Source organism: Formica exsecta, unplaced genomic scaffold (genome assembly GCF_003651465.1).
Source record: "Formica exsecta isolate Colony F162 unplaced genomic scaffold, ASM365146v1 scaffold482, whole genome shotgun sequence".
NCBI classification, from domain to species: Eukaryota; Metazoa; Arthropoda; class Insecta; order Hymenoptera; family Formicidae; genus Formica; species Formica exsecta.
The window spans coordinates 114,891-132,122 of record NW_021852055.1 but is presented as its reverse complement, the minus strand read 5'-3'; the positions used below and the strand labels follow the sequence as shown (position 1 = coordinate 132,122).

At 37.1% G+C, this 17,232-nt stretch overlaps 1 protein-coding gene across 1 annotated transcript in view; it reads left to right on the top strand.

Annotated features, from left to right (window-relative positions):
- LOC115241400 (plastin-2) overlaps positions 1 to 17,232 on the top strand; it is a 66,668-nt gene that overhangs the window by 41,055 nt on the left and 8,381 nt on the right. The window contains exon 2 of the mRNA XM_029817145.1: positions 16,395 to 16,825. Coding sequence (XP_029673005.1) covers positions 16,395 to 16,825 — 431 coding nt within the window. The remainder of the gene's footprint in view (positions 1 to 16,394; positions 16,826 to 17,232) is intronic.

The window sequence follows — 17,232 nt, the reverse complement described above, 5'->3', positions numbered from 1 at the left end:
GAGAAATCGTATATTTGTTTTTAACAACTGAGTCCGTTTCAATTGCAGAAACACCGATTCAATAATTAATTGTGACTCATGATAACAGCAAATCCGACTTCAAAATGATCCATCTGCAAAATGATAAAATTTTTTATTAAAAGGTATTATTTTTACCTATGGATTGACTATTGTAAATTCCAATTCAATTGCATTAAAACAGGTTTAATTATAACTTTATGAAATCGTATAATTTCGCATTGAGGTGGAGATATATCATCCAACATTAACCTCGCCTGAAGCGTACTAAATTCGATTTGACTATTTTCAATCGGTTTTAATACCGCATTTTCGGTGCAGAAATCACGATCGATTCGGATTACATTTTTTAAAATCCGTTTTAATCGACCATTTTCGGCAAGGGAGCAGCTAAAGGACGCAGGAATCAAATTACCAGATGAGTTGCATCGATAATGATATTAAGTTCTTTACCGGCAGAATATGAGAATTTCTGCGTAGCGATAGAATCGTGCGTCGAACTTCCAGGTCTGGAAAATTTAAAAATAAAACTAATTGAAGAAGAGGCCAGAAGAGGAGAAACAGATACAGTGGAAAATGAAATTACAAATAAAAATGAAGCACTAATCACGAAGAAGAAGATACCGCATAAAATGCTGAAGCAGAAAGAAAATTATAAACAGACAAAATTCAATGGAAATTGCCATGTATGCAAAAAGTATGGACATCGTGTAGGCGATTGCAGAAACAAAACCGAAAAAACAATGAAACGAAATGATGCAATGACCGCTGTCGCACTAAATACTAGTTTTAAAGAATCAAATGTGTGGTGTTTGGATAGCGGTGCTACAATACATATATGCAATAATAAAGACAAGTTTCTAAATCTAAACAATGAACGAACACAAATTTTCACCGCTACGGAAGAAAGTGTAAAATCAGACGGAAAAGGACAAGTTAAATTAAAAGTGAACGCAACAAATGAAGTTAAATTAAAAGAAGCAATTTTAGTACCCAGTTTCAAAAATAATTTACTATCTGTATCTAGTATAACAAACAATGGATATAAAGTGACTTTTCAAAAAGACAGTGCAGTAATAAGACGCCCAGATGGATCAATTGCGTTACGAGCAAAACAAGAAAACGGACTATACATAATAAAAGAAACTACTAGGCAAACTACAGCGTTGCTAAACGAGCATGAAGGAACTTTAGTGAAATGGCATCAAAGACTGGGACATTTAAACTTTAATGATGTGCGAAAACTGAAGGATCATAGTATGGTTAATGGAATTAACGATAGATTAAACACAGTAAACCCGACATGTGAAATATGTGAAAAAAGCAAGATACATCAAAAGCCATATAAAACGTCAGAAAAAAAGGAAAATGAAATATTAGGTTTAGTGCATAGCGACATTTCTGGACCAATGAGAGTGTCATTGTTGGCGGGAGCAAAATACTTTGCTACGTTCATAGACGACAAAAGCAGATACATAGAAATCAAACCATTGAAGAAGAAATCAGAAATAATAGAAGCATTTAAGGAATACAAAACTCGAGTAGAGAAGATGACCGGACACTGCATAAAGAAATTACGAACTGACAACGCAAAAGAATATCTCTCTAAAGAGTTCAACGAATTTCTTAAGAAAGAAGGAATCACAAGACAACTCACGGTGGAGTACACTCCCCAAAAGAATGGAGTCGCAGAGAGGGCAAACCGTAGAAATCCCTCGTAGAAATGGCCAGCTGTATGCTTTTACAAGTAAATTAGTTTATGGGCTGAGGCCATAAATGCAGCAATATACATACGGAACAGATGTCCAACTAGAGCGCTAAATGAAATCACACCGTATGAAGAATGGACAGGTGAAAAACCCTACATTGGATATATGAGAAAATTTGGAAGCAAAGTAATTGCACTCCAGAAAGCCCATAGAAATAATAAATTCTTACCGAAAGGAGAAGAATACGTATTAGTAGAATACTCACAAGAATCTAAAGCATATAGATTATGGAAACGTGGTACGAGGACGGTAGTGAAAAGAAGAGATGTTCGCTTCATCGAAAATCGATTCATACAATCGCAAGAAACGAAGTTGTTCGAAGCATCGACAAATCAAGCGGAAACAGAAGATAAAGAAGACGAAAATGAAGAAAAATACAAAGAAGAACAAAGCGAACAACAAGAAATGCAAACGACAGAACACATAGATACCCTAAAAACATACAACATATTAATCAAGAAAGGACGTGGATGTCCCAAACTAATAAGAGATGGAAAACCAGGCAGGCCAAGAAAATTATATCGCGAAATGAAAGAAAATGAAGAATACATAGAACCAGAAAACGTAAAAGAAATGGTAAACAGTCCGGAGAAAGACTTGTGACTAGCTGCCATGAAGACGGAGTACGAGTGTCTAATGGAAAACAACACTTGGAATTTGGTAGACAGACCACATAATAAAAAGGTGTTAAAGAACAAATGGGTGTTTAAAATAAAGAGAAATCAGGACGGAACATTAGAAAAATTTAAAGCTAGACTAGTTGCACGAGGGAATCAACAACGAGAAGGAATCGACTTCGATGAAGTGTTTGCGCCGGTAGCCAGATTTGAAACAACTAGGGCCTTCTTAGCAAGTTGCGTAATAAAACAAATGTATATACATCAAATGGATGTAATATCCGCGTATGTTCAAGGAGACTTACTAGACGAAATATATATGGAACAGCCGGAAATGTTTGTTAAGCGCGATAAAGAAAATAAAGTATGATAAAAAAAATTGATAAAACCTTTATATGGATTAAAGCAGGCAGGCCGCGAATGGTATTTAAAACTAAGTAATTTTTTAGAGACTATCAATTTCAGAAAAAACGCAGTCAATCCTTGTGTATATACAGATTCCGATAAAGAAACCGATACCATAATAATAGTGTATATTGATGACTTATTGATTGCTTCTACCGACATCCAAAGATTAAATAGAGTTAAAAATATGTTACAAAAGAAATTTAAAATGCATGATTTAGACAAAATTAAAGACATACTAGGCATGCACATAGATAGAGTAGGAGAAACGGGAGAAATAAAATTAACTCAGAAAAGATATATAAAAGACTTAATGCAAAGGTTTAATATGGAAAATTGTAATGTATCGAATACGCCACTAGAATCAAACATAGAACTCACCAAACCGGAACAACCCGTAACAACAGAAAAAATGAAAGAAATGTCGACGAAACCTTACAGAGAGTTAGTGGACAGTTTAATTTATTTAGCAAACGCTACGCGACCTGATATTGCGTTTGCCGCCAACGCATTAAGTCGTTTTTGTGGTAGACCACGTGTAATTCATTGGAAAATGGCTAAACATGTTATAAGATACTTACAAGGAACAATGAACTATAGTATTAAGTATAGAAAAGAAAAAGGCAATTTAGAAGGATATGTAGATTCCGATTGGGCTGGAGATATAGAAAATAGACGATCTTGCTCTGGATATGTCGTAACATTGAGAGGTGGTCCTATTAGCTGGAGTAGCAAAAAGCAAAAATCCGTGGCTTTATCTACTATGGAAGCAGAATACATGGCCCTTTCGGAAGCTACTAAAGAAATAATATATTTACGAGATTTATTAACATACATAAACTTTAAATGTTTTGTAGAGAAAGAAACAATTGTATATTGCGATAATCAAAGCGCAACAGCGTTATGTAAAAATAGTATGCATCACGCACGCAGTAAGCATATTGATATAAGGTACCATTTTTCACGTGAAGCACAGGAAAGAGACGAAATTAAAGTAAAGTATTTAAGTACAAGTCAGATGATCGCTGATATGTTAACGAAATCTCTACCAAAGATAAAACACACGTTAGATGCGTCGATTTATTATATTTAAAAGATTGATTTAAACGTCAATCCTTATTATTATTTTTATTTTAACACATTAATATAGGGGGAGTGTTAGATATCAAATGAATATCAATGTGCTTTTTGATTCCTCATAAGTAGCGCCGCGTGCGCAAGGCGTCTCTAGTGTATCACTTTCCTCTATACTAAGTTAGTTGAGTTCTGTTCACCGGGCACGAAGTAATATACGCGCGTGCTTGTATCTTTTCTATATTAACTGATCTTATATATTAAAGTAATTGTTGTATTATCAAGAGTGTGGCTATTCCAAGAACCCAATATACTTCCAAGACGATATATTTTTGTGTTTTATATAAATTAAAAAATATATATGCGTCAAAAGTTTTTAACAATTTATATATATATGTATGCTCTTCCGGATAAAATCAGAGATAGATTAAAATAGCAATAAGAGCCAAACGCGGTAAATTTTTATAGTTTTTGTGTGGAAAATTTATCCCCAAAGTTTGTCTAAGTATTTCTGAATCATACTGTATATACACAGGGTGTCCCATTTTAATTGTGCACCCCGATTAACATCGCAGAAGGTGGTCGGATGAAAAAATGTTTTAGACAAAAGTTACTGGGTTTTGAGGAGGCCACATGATAAAAATATGGACTTGACCTTGAGTGACCTTTTCAAGGTGAGGTCAATGTGATCGATATTTTCTTAACTGGAACCCGAAAAATATGTCAGATTAAAATATAAAATAACTCAAAAAGTACTTAATGAAAAAATATTTTATTATAGTGTTTTGAAAAGCTCTTGAGATGGGCTACAAGAATATGCAATAAAAAATGTAGTAATCCTCTAAAAAAATTTAATGTGACCTTCATGTTACCTTCAAATAACTCTTCAAGGTCAAACCAAAGATATCATCTTATGGCCCCCTCAAAACCATACAACTTTTGTCTAAAACATTTTTGTCTTAAACTCTTAGATTTTATGATATTTTAGTGGATACATTAAAATGGCCTACCCTGTATAACCTAACCTAACCCAAACCAAATTTTAGTTTTAAATCAGAAATAGGTTTGGGTTAGGTTATATCTTCCGGAAGTGGAGCCCCCCATAGGGGGGGGGGGCGGAACCTACTGCGTCCACACATACACTTTTCCATCCACACAACAATTGTGGGGTGGACCTTGCTTCGTGTTGTAAAGTATATGCGTGGACACAATGGGTTCCGCCCCCCTCTTCTACGGGGGGCTCCACTTCCGGAAAATATAACCTAACCCAAACCTATATCTGATTCAAAACTAGACCTTGCTTCGCGCAGAAAGTTGCAAATTCATGTAAAATCGTATAATTATAAACCTTGTTTAAGGGCCAATTTCACCAAGTCCGGTTAGATGAACCGTCGGTTAAAATTAGCAGGGTTCCAACTGAAATGATATGAATGCTTAGTTTTCCTTTACTCTATTTTCTGTTGGCCACCCTGCTTATTTTAACCGTCGGTTCATCTAATCGGACTTGGTGAAATTGGCCCTAAGTATTCAGAACTTTTTTTACTAACCGAGCGACGGGAAAGGTCAATGACCTTGACCTCCTTAGAAGTCAAGGTCAACGTCAAGGTCAACCGGAAGTCATTTGGGATGGAGTGTGTAAAGATATAAAACATTTTTTTCCATCTTGCTTACTTTACGAGATATTTGCGTGCGTTGATTAAAATGACTCACCCTGTATAAATAAGGAAGAAATACATTTAGAAATTAATAATTCTAATATTTTATATATATATAATGGAAAAAAATTTATTATAAATATATTATTATAATGGATATGCTTTACTCATTATTTCAAAAAAACTATCAATGGGTTCATTGAATTTATAATATCTCTTAAATATAAACTCAGCAATATAGGCTTTATAATGGTATATACGCGTACTGTAACGTGGTATTGCCGCTCTCATCTCGCGCCATGGACGCTCTATGTTTTGCGTGTGAGCGCCTGTGGTGGGATTAACGAAATTTTCTTTATGATTAATATGCTTATGTTGATAATGCAAATTATTTAACTTGCTATAAGCTTTCCAACAATCCGTTTATTATAAATAACGGATCCTGATTTTATGTAGCGAGTTATAAGAAGAATTAGAGTATCAGTTGATCGATCAGATACAGGAACGATAAATAATTTTCCACTGCCTCGCTCTACACCTCCAAAAATCCATTGTCCTTTAAGAACGCGGCCTTTATTATATTTCCTCTTCCCTAATTTTGCCTCGTCTATTTCGACAATAATTCCAGGTCCGCCGATTCGTTGTTGATGGTCAGTAATCCATTGCATTAGTAACTATTTATATTAAGGAATGAAAAAATAAACAAATAAAGAGATTAAAAAATAAAAAGATATATTCATCAAATGTGCAATGAATATTAATTGATAATGTGTAATGTTTACCTCACGACAAAAGTACGTCCAGTCAACTACCGTACGACTGCTAATCTGTAATTCTTGTTCTAGAACATTTTGCCGTGGAAGATGCATATACAAAAAATACGCAATAAATTGGGATATCTCTACTAGATTCAAATGTTCTTTGGCAAACCATAATATGTACTTATTTTAAAATTGAAAGTTTTTCTTTGTCTTTTCCGTCCTCAAATTTGCTTATAATACTTATTACTACAGTGTAGAATTTGTATGTCTGATTCATATGCCATATTAATAACTATATTGCACTGTGGACATGTTATTTCTTGGCGGTGTTGTGCCTCTCCGGGTACAACGGGAATTTTGAGGATGATCCAAGGGTTCGGTTCGTCTTAGGAGTTGGGACTCCGAGTGTCGAGAAACACGAGGCAGAGATTCCGTGCAAAAAGATTTATTTGTACAGCTTACGTATCGTAGAGTTCGGTTTGGTGATGCTTCGGCGATGTAACAATGTCGGCGTTTACAGATAATTAGCAGATTTTGAGTTCTCTTTTAAACTATCCAAAACTGTTCATATTTCGAGTTTCAAAGTCTACCATAGCTTTTCCCTTTAGCTTCGTGCAAAGTATTGCTTCTAATAATGTTTTTTCATCTGCGGGATTAATATTTTTTATCGCGTATGAACATGCGCTTAAAAATTCTTTAAGTTTAGCTTGTGATTTTCCGTCAAATTCCGGAATCATATCTCTTGCTTTTAATCGCGGTTTTGGGAGCGTGCGCAACAGCTTACGAAGTGCTGAATTTGCACTGTGCTCCTTTTTTACTTTTATAGGTCGTAATTACGTTATTCGATTTCGAGTTACGACAGCGGATAACTTTCATCTCGCATAGATATTCGATAAGCTGATTCCTGTTATATGTCAGATTTATAAATTCATAAGAAACATTTTGCGATTAGTTGCTACCACGTTACTACTAGCAAGATTGACGAGTGAAAATCAACTAAGAAGAATTTGTTGTGATATGTTTATATCTTGGACGGCAAAGTCGCAATCGTTTTGTTGACATTAGCAAGGACACATAAATAAACAGTAGTTTATGGAATATCTAAGCAGGAAGAAAATTATCTACAGGAAAATAATATATTACTAACTTACATCAACTCACGCTCGATTTAATGTACATGGTTTCCAAAAATTGCATATAATTCGTAGAAATTCTTTTGTTAATAACTTTTTAATAAACAACGAGCGACGGCTAAAACCTTTTGGATGTAACTCAGGACAGTGACCTTGATAACATATATCAAGGTCAAGGTCATTGGGGCTGGGTCCGCTTTGGTAAAGTTTTACCGGGATTTGGAATCCGCATAACGAAAATGGCGGAACTGTATGTATGTACACACATACTTTGTTAAATTGGCAGCGTAGAACAACGTGGACAGTACAGAAACAGAGATCAATTATTATTTATTACACATTATTACTCATTGTTAAAAGATAAAGGAAAATTTTGAAATTAGCTTTTATACCATGTGTATATGTATAAATGTATACATACATTACGTAATCTGCGGAAAGCTACTCTGCTAAAAACTGCTGAAAACGGAACGAAACTCTCGCGATTGGTTCCGCTTTCGTTCCGCGTTAAGGTACGTTTTCACGAGCCGCTGAAATCGATCGTTTGAGCGACAAAAAGGATCACGTGATCGAAATGGACGAATGAGTGACAACGGTCCGGCCGCTGATTCGTCCATTTATATCACGTGATCCTTTTTGTCGCTCAAACGATTGATTTCAGCGGCTCGTGAAAATGTACCTTAAAGCTTATTCCGCTGCATAGGTTTGCATCCTGAGGGTGCAAATGCAGCGGATTAGCGTAACGCGGAACGAGAACGGAACCAATCGTGAATGTAACAAAAACTGCAGAACAATTGGTTCCCTTCTTGTTCTGCGTTACGCTAATCCGCTGTATGGGTTTGCACTTTTAGGGTGCAACCCATGCAGTGGAATAGCGTAACGCGGAACGAGAGCGGAAACAATCGCGAGCGTAACGAAAACGCTTATGATTGGCTTTGCTCTCGTTCTGCGTTGCACTATTCCGCTGCATGGATTTGCACCCTTAGAGCTCACATTACATTCCCGCATTTTTCACTGGCCGCTTGCCTTCTCAATCTTACTCGCCAACAGGTTATGGGTCCAGGGTGTTCGGTTCGGGTGAGAAGCTTGTTGGAATCCCAAGAATTAAAGTGAATCGTACGATTATCGCGAGTGTAGTTGCAAGAATTATACACGCGAGATGTACACGTGGCTTCGAGAGAATTGGCGAACATGGCGGAAAAGATTTCCATAAAGAGTATCGGCAAGTTGAATGGAAAGAATTTCCAGTGCTGGAAATTTCAAGTGACCACAGTGTTGTAAGCCTATGGCATCTACGATGTCGTGATCGGAAAATAAAGCCGGCGGACTTGGCAACCGTGGAAGAGAAGAATTGGATTAGAAAAGACGTAAAAGCTAAATTTATTCTGTTTTCGTTTATCAAGGAAGAGCAAATGAGCTGCTTGATCACCTGCGAGATGTCTTACGAGATATGGATTAAGTTGAGTGCTATCCATGAGCAAAAATCGGCGAATAATAAATTAATTCTAACGCAAAAGTTCCACAAATATCGCCCGAGCGATTCGGTAATACAGCACGTGGCGAAAGTACAAAATATGGCGGCTCAGCTGGCCGATCTTGGTGAGCGCATATCGGATGTGGCCATAATGGCGAAAATTTTAGCCAGCCTCCTTATAAAGCACAATCCTTTGAAGACAGCTTGGGACAGTGTCGCGGTAGCGGAACAAACTATCTCTAATCTGCAAGAAAGGCTGCTCAAAGAAGAGGATTGATTAGCCTATGACGACGAGACCGCAAACGCACTTGCTGCGTTGAGTGTACAGAGGAAATATAAAGGAAAACATTCCTCACAAAGAAGTGCACAGAAAGATTAGTCGAAAGATAAAAGCGAGGTTGAATGTTATTTTTGCCACAAGAAAGAACATTTTGCCCGAGATTGTAGACAAAAGAAAAAAAAAACATTAATTAGAAGTTCGAGAAGTTCGCACAATCTGTTCAAAATTATGCTTTTGTTTCCACAGTCAATAAACATCGTGATGATGTTCAACCGTCGGTTCCTGTCAGCCAAATGAAAGCATTGCTCAGTTTTGATTCTAGTGAAGTGTGGTTAATGGGCAGTGAAGCGTCCAGGCACATTACTTATAGACGAGAGTGGTTTGAAAATTATTAGCTAGTCAGGAGAGAGGAAATGCGACTCGGAGACAACGATGTCTGTTCAGTGCATGGGACAGATATGGTGAGAATTCAAAAGTTAGTGGACAATCAATGATATTCATCAGTGATCAAAGATGTGTTGTTTGTCCCAAACATCAAAACGAATTTGTTCTCGATAGGAGTGTGTGCATCTAAAAATTTTAACATCATGTTTCGAGGACAAAGTGTTTCAATTTCAAAGAAAGATGTAATTGGGGTGTGAAGCAGAAAAACAGAATCTTCAGGATATTCTTTACGGAAATTAATAGTGCCATCAACGAGATCAACCTCTCTACTGCGAGCTTGAGAATTTGCCATGAGAGGTTAGGACACGTGAACAGCCGTGCGTGACATGGTGAAAAAGGGAATAGTGGAAGGCATGAAGTTAAGGAACGCGAAAGACTTTTTATAGACGATGCATTGGGTTATTGGCAAGTTTATTTTCTGAGACACAAGTCCGATGCTGTCGAATACTTCAAACAGTACGAGTGTTTAGTTTACAATCAGTTTGGACGATAAAAATGCTACGTATCGATAACGGCACAGAATATTGTAATCGTGACATAAAGAGACTTTTAAATAAGGCCATACGCCACGAAACTATTGTACCAAATACTCCCAAGCAAAATGGGAAAGCCGAAACAGAGAATTGCACCATTGTCAAGAGCACCAGAACGATGCTTGAAGCGAAAGGCTTACCAAAGGTGCTTTGGACTGAGGCAGTGAATACTGCCGTTTACGTTCTGAACAGAACCTCTTCAACAAGCAACACTCAAGCAACCCCTTACGAAATCTGGCATGGCAACAAACTTAACAACAAACCTAGCACATTTACGTATTTTTGGATCACATGTATATACTTATGTGGACAGGCAGTTCCGACGGAAATTCGATTCCAAGGCAAAAAAGGGATGTTAATGGGCTACGAAGGTGATTCGTCAAATTACCGTATTTACTATCTACAAAACGGGACAGTGTTAGTCTTGAAACACATCAAGTTCGATGAAGAGAGTTCAACCACAATAGAGCTCAAAAATACACCTGTAGGAGAAAAATAAGAAGAGCTGAAGTTTCAGACGAATCCCAGAGACATGCAAGATTTAGAAGAGCGAAAGAGAGATATGCAAGGTATACCAGATAGAGTCATCGGCGGAAAACAGAGTACAGGGTCAGGGAGGTTAGTCAGCAGTAGATCAACGGTAAATACTTAGGACTCAATGTCTAAATTTGAAAGACAGGAACAGCATCAAATCACCTTCCAGGTTCGAAGTTAATGTAGCGGAACATATTCCTAAAACCTTTGAAGAAGCAATAAGCGAATCAAACGGCGATAAATAGTTGCGAGCTGTCGCTGAAGAGCTGGAAACACATCTGAGGAATGGAACATGGATTCTGGTGCCGCGGAGGGGCATCAAGGCCCATCGACCCCATCGACCCCAAATGCGTGTTCAAAATTTTGCACGACACTATAGGAAATATTTGTCGTTACAAAGCACGGTTGTACGCAAGAAGATTCCGCCAGCAGGAAGGAATAGATTATTCAGATACCTTCTCGCCAGTTGTTCGTTATGATTCCCTGCGAATTTTTCTAACTATGATGACACAGCGAGATCTGGAAATATTGCAGTTTGACGTGAAAACCGCTTTTTTTTCACGATGATCTTGACGAAGAGATTTTTATGGAGATGCTAGAAGGTCTAGATGTTGATGGTGATAAAAGTGACGTGATTTGTATGTTACAGAAATCATTATACAGTTTAAAGCAAGCACCTCGGTACTGGAACAATAAGTTCACGCATTTTTTTGCGCAATTCGGTTTCAAACAGTGCAATTCCGATCTGTGTATTTTTCTAAGTCAAGTCGAGAATAGTGTAGTGTATTTAGCGTTATTCATAGATAATGGACTGATAACTTCAAAAAACAAGACTGCTTTAGAGACAGTATTGAATAAATTGTGTGACGAGTTCGAAATAACGTTAGGAAACGGTAAAAGTTTCGTAGGAGTATAAATAAAAAGAGATAAAACTATGTTTATCCACCAAGAAGCCTACGCGCTTCAGATCTTAGATAGATTTAAAATGAGCGAGACCAAGCCTGTGAGTGTCCCAGTTGATGTTCATATCTGTCTAAAACCGGCGGAAGACACAAACAATCGTTTAGCAGTTCCTTTTCGCGAAGCTGTTGGCTCACTCATGTTTTTGGCGGTAATGATGCGTCCAGACTTGACCTACGCTGTTAATAGTATTAGCAAACATCTTGCAAATCTTGATGAAAGCCATTGGCAAGTTGTTAAGTGTATTTTCAAATATTGAAAAGGTACTACGCGTTTCAGTATAGTTTATAGAGCAGAGGGGAGCGGATCTCGATTGATAGGCTTTGCAGATGCCGACTATGCTGGAGACATCGAGACAAGAAGGTCTACTATCGGATACCCCTTTTGTTTTGCAAATGTTATAAAAAGGTGTTCAAAAAAGCTACCATTAGTCATGTTAAGTACTATAGAGGCCGAGTGCGTAGCTGCGGCTTTGGCGACATAAGAATGCGTTTGGCTTAGGAAATTGTTAACAAAGCTCAAGTGTGAATATAACAGGTCAACTCCGTTGTATATAGATAACCAGTGCAATTAAACTTGTGCAAAATCCGGAGTACCATCAGCGTGCGAAGCACATTGATATAAAGTTTCACTCTATTAGAGAGGTCAAAGAAGGAACTGTCAAAGTAATTTATTTACCGAGCGAACAACAACGAGTTGATTTGTTTACAAAAGCGCCAAAATGTCATTTCAAGCCCTTATGTGAAAGATTAGGTATAGGAAAATCGTTCGAAAGCACTCAAGCGATGAGAATGTTAGAATAGTTAAGAAAAGATGCTTCAAGCTTTCGCGCTTTCTTTTGATTAATTTTCTTTTGCTTGTATTATCACTTATCTGTCGTTTCTCATTTTTGGGTGCGTTCGCAAATTCTCATCGCGCTTAATATTGTAATTGCGTGCGACGCTTTATATATGTAAATATATGCTCGCGCTCTTTCGCACTTACCGTCTAGTCGTCGTCGTCTCGTCGAATAAATCGGTCGTCTTACTAATTAGGTATTAGAACTTACATTGCATTTCTGCATTTTTCACTGACTCCTTGCCTTCTCATTCTTACTCGTCTATAATACCCTTTCCTCCCCCTCCCCCCACTTGTATTTCCAATTTCTTGATAATTTCAGCAAGACTATCGCTAATATTTTTTGTGCTTAATAAATATTACCTCATTTTGATATATGTTATGTTTGCAATTACATAAGAAATTGTATTTATTTTTTCTTTTTGCATAGGCACATATCTGTGACATGCAATTTCCTTTACAATTACAACAATGTTTCTCAATGTTGCTTTTCTGTTTGCTAATTTCTGGCGTGATATAAGGTTGTTTATATTTGTCCGAATCTTTTATAACTTTACTTCATTATCTTCTGGTTTCTATAAAAAATATAAAATTAATTTCTATATATTGGGTTGAACGGAAAGTTCAGAAAGTGCCGTTCTTTCGGTCTTCATCTATTAGCAAAAAATGGCACGAACATATCAAGATATGTAAATGCCGAATTAAGTGCTCGATCTGTTTGGCAGAATTTCGAACTTAAACGTCGGTCGCGCCCACCGCTGGCGCCGTACAAGAGTAAAGCGGTATAAAAAAATTTTATTTTGGATGTATCTTAACGGTTTCTGAGAGCACTTAATTATTATGTATTTGTTTTTTTAATAATTATTTTATTTATGTTTTTTTATATGGGGGAAGCCAGCTTAATGTTTAGTCCCCCCCTTCCCCAGTATACATCTAATTTCCTGCCAAATGATTTGAGTACCTAATTTCGGACTTCGGCACCTAATTAGCACCTAATTTTAATCCAGGTTTGGACTTATTTAGCGCTGGTGGGGGGCTAACTTAATGGGGGTTTTTTCTTCGCTAAGATTATTCTCTGTCAAGACCTAAAACATATATTAATAATAAAAAATGTTGTATTGTTACCTGCAATTTATGCGTATCATCTTCGGTTATGCTGTCTTCTATCATCTATATCTTTTTTCTTTCTTGGACGATGATCCTTTTCTTCGCTAAAATTATTCTCTATCAAAACCTAAAACACATATTAATAATAAAAAATGTTGCATTGTTACCTGCAATTTTTGCGTATAATTGTAATGCCTATTGACATCATCTTCCATCGTTATGCTGTCATTGACCTTTTATTATCATTATTCTTTTATTTTTGGACCGTGATTCCTTATTTTCATTAAGATGGTAGCGCTAGTTGACAATGTTAACGTTAGGAAAATCATCACTTATGACACTGTTCTTAAAGTCATACGGTTAAACAATATTGATAGTAATTTGATAGCTTTGCTTGACACAGGCAGTTCGGTTTCCTTTATTTGCCCAGCAACGTATGATAAGTTTTTCGATTCTGCTATAATTTCTCATAAGAATTCTGGCATTTCTTTCCTAGTATTACCTGATTGGTCCATGGCATGCACGTCAACATCATTCTGATGTCACGTGACATGTCGTGGATCAATGTCGTAATACTAGAAAGAGATGCCAGATATCTAAGGCACCTCTCTCTCGGCGAAATAGTGGCGACAGCCAAACAAAGGAATCGCTCATTCCGGTATGTATAGAGTTCACTGATACACGCATGTCTTCACCCTGCACGGGGGGCTCCAATTGACCCTGCGAACCTTGTGATAACAGTATTGGATACTTAGAGCGCGAAACTCGATCAAAACTTGTATTGTGAATTGTGTGACTTGCACGCGTCAGCGAGCTACGATGTCACATCAACGGATGGGAGATCACTCCCAAGTCCGCGTTAGGCCAACATGCTCCTTTATGAATATCGGTGTAAATTATGCGGGGTCATTTTTTATTAGATCCGCGAAAGGAAGAGATCACAAAACGCACAAGGCATACTGTATTCTCTTTGTGTGGTTAACGACTCATGTTATACATCTGGAAGTCGCAAACGGTTATACTTCCAGTGGTTTCTTGGCCACACCTGGTCCGAAAGATTTACTATCCGGAGAGGATTATCTACAGGTAATCTACAGTGATAATGGGACAAAGATGGCGACAAGGAATTAATCAGGAGAATTTGTGAAATATTAAGGGATCCAAAGCTTCAGAATCATTTCGCTTTAGATGAAATCTCTTCACGATTCATCTTGCTGCTCCTCAATTTGGAAGATTCTGGGAGGCCAGCGTAAAGAGTGTCAAGTTTTATCTCAAGAGAAGAATTGAAGATTTCACTCCGACTCTTGAAGAATGCTACATTCTACTGTATAATATAGAACGCATCTTGAATTCTCGATCGCTCTCCCCACTGTTTGATGATTCGGAGAACTTCGACACTTTAATTCCGGGTCACTTTCTTATCGGATCACACCTGAGGTCAGTCCCTTTCCTGAAAGTGTTGGGGATGTTAATATTAATAGACTATTAAGGTGGCAGACGGTTTAACATTTGCAGCAGAGATTCTGAAAAGTATGATTATCTAATTATTTGAATTAACTCTAACAACAGAAAAAATGGCGTACTTGTTAATAAATCTCAAAGCCGGTGATTTTGTTTTATTACACAACTCCAATCTCCCGCCGTCTATAGGATACTGGGCGTATATTGCAGTGACATGCCGGAGATGACAATTTAGTACGTATTGTCACCGTAAAGATTTCCACATCTATTTTAAACAACCCGTTACACGATTATGTAAGTTACTAGTTGAACCATCCACCCCGGATGACCGGTAAGCGTACATCGTTGCACAGCAATTAGACATAGAGCGATAAAGCAACAGCAGCATTCACTATAGTCACGTGAGTTACATAATTGATCATCGTTCATTGAAACTGAACAAAGCGGATAGAATGTTACAGAATACACTCATTATTGCTATCTATATTGATCTAACAATTAATAGTTAAAATTCGGAAATAGAATAACTGAGATAGATTTTAGAAAACCTTTCTTTTCATGTTTTGAGTGTTTTGGTGACTTTTCTGTCACGCGAGACTTTTTCGACACCTTACTTACAGGCGAAAATTTCGCGCGTGTTGGAAAGACAACAAATAGTTTCAATGCTCATATTTAAGCAAGCGTATCGATCCTTTATCGTAATTAGTTCTAACATCTGAAATCGCGACAAATCCCATGTGAGGATTAAAGACGGGTGATCGAGATCGCCAAATTCCAGTCAATCTGACGACAGAGAGCAAACGAGTGTATCAAACCGCATAATAATTATAACTTTTAGTCCATCACGCAATTTAGTGTAATTGACGATATTGCGATGACTGTGCGCTGTGTTAACGCATGTTGTGTATAAAAACGGGCGAATGAACGATATAAAGATCGTTAGATTGCAAAAAACTGCGAACAATATAAAGATCGTTAGACAATTTTATGTGAATAGAAAAGTCTGATATTAATTGAATAAAAGTATTTGTCTCCATTGTGATTCAAGAGTATTGTTCGTGTATTCCTCGACCTTCCGTAAATCTATTCCAGTCGCACCTGCGATTATAAATCTTACATCATTAATTGACTTTCGTCAACATTATGGAAGAAAATAGAAGAAAATTTTACATCTTGCATAATAAAATTATTCATTATTAATACCAACATAACAGAATTTTATAATTGAAAATATATGAAAGTAATATTTTTATAATCTCTAAGTTAATCTTCATAACGTAACATATCATCGAGTTATTGATGAAATGGCTGATGATTTTTTTTCTTGGACAGATCGACGCGAACGGAGATGGCTTCATTAATGTCACTGAACTGCGAAGCGCACTGGACGTTTGCGGTTTCAAGATGCCAGGCTACAAGGTGCGTCAGATGATTGAGGAATACGATGATAAGCAGCGACTCGAGCACAGAGGTCGTCTTTCCTTTGAGGAGTTCGAGAAACTTTGCAAGGAGCTCAAGGCCAACGAACTGGGTTCTACGTTCAAACATGTCGTTTCGAAAAAGGAGAACCTTGAGACTTTAGGTGGAATTTCCGAGGCATCCAGTGAAGGCACCACACATTCCGTCAGGCTCGAGGAACAATTGGCGTTCAGCGATTGGATCAACACCAATCTCTTACACGATCCGGACCTGAAGCACCTGCTGCCTATCGATCCCGAGGGAAAGGCGCTGTATGACAAAGTTAAAGATGGAATTTTGCTCTGGTACGTATAACACACTTTATTTTATTATTTTTTTATTATTTATTATTATTGTCATTATTATTTATTTATTTACCATTTATTATTAGAAATAATATTAATATATTTTTTCAAGAGATTAGATATGAAATAAAAAACCTCGCACATTTTAAATGTAAAAGTGAGTCCGATCAAATTGGCTGAAATTGAAATATGTTATAGTTTAGATGGTGTTGATCAAAAATCTCTCTCGGGCATAGAGTCCGAAAATCGATATTATAAAAGATATGATGGCTTAATATTGCGTAGAATTCGCGCCCTCAGGCTCGTAACTACATTTACACACATACTGATCTGTCATCTGTTATTGCTGACAGATAAATTAAATAAATTGATTTCCACAAAACTTCTCCGCGCGATTAAAACAAAAA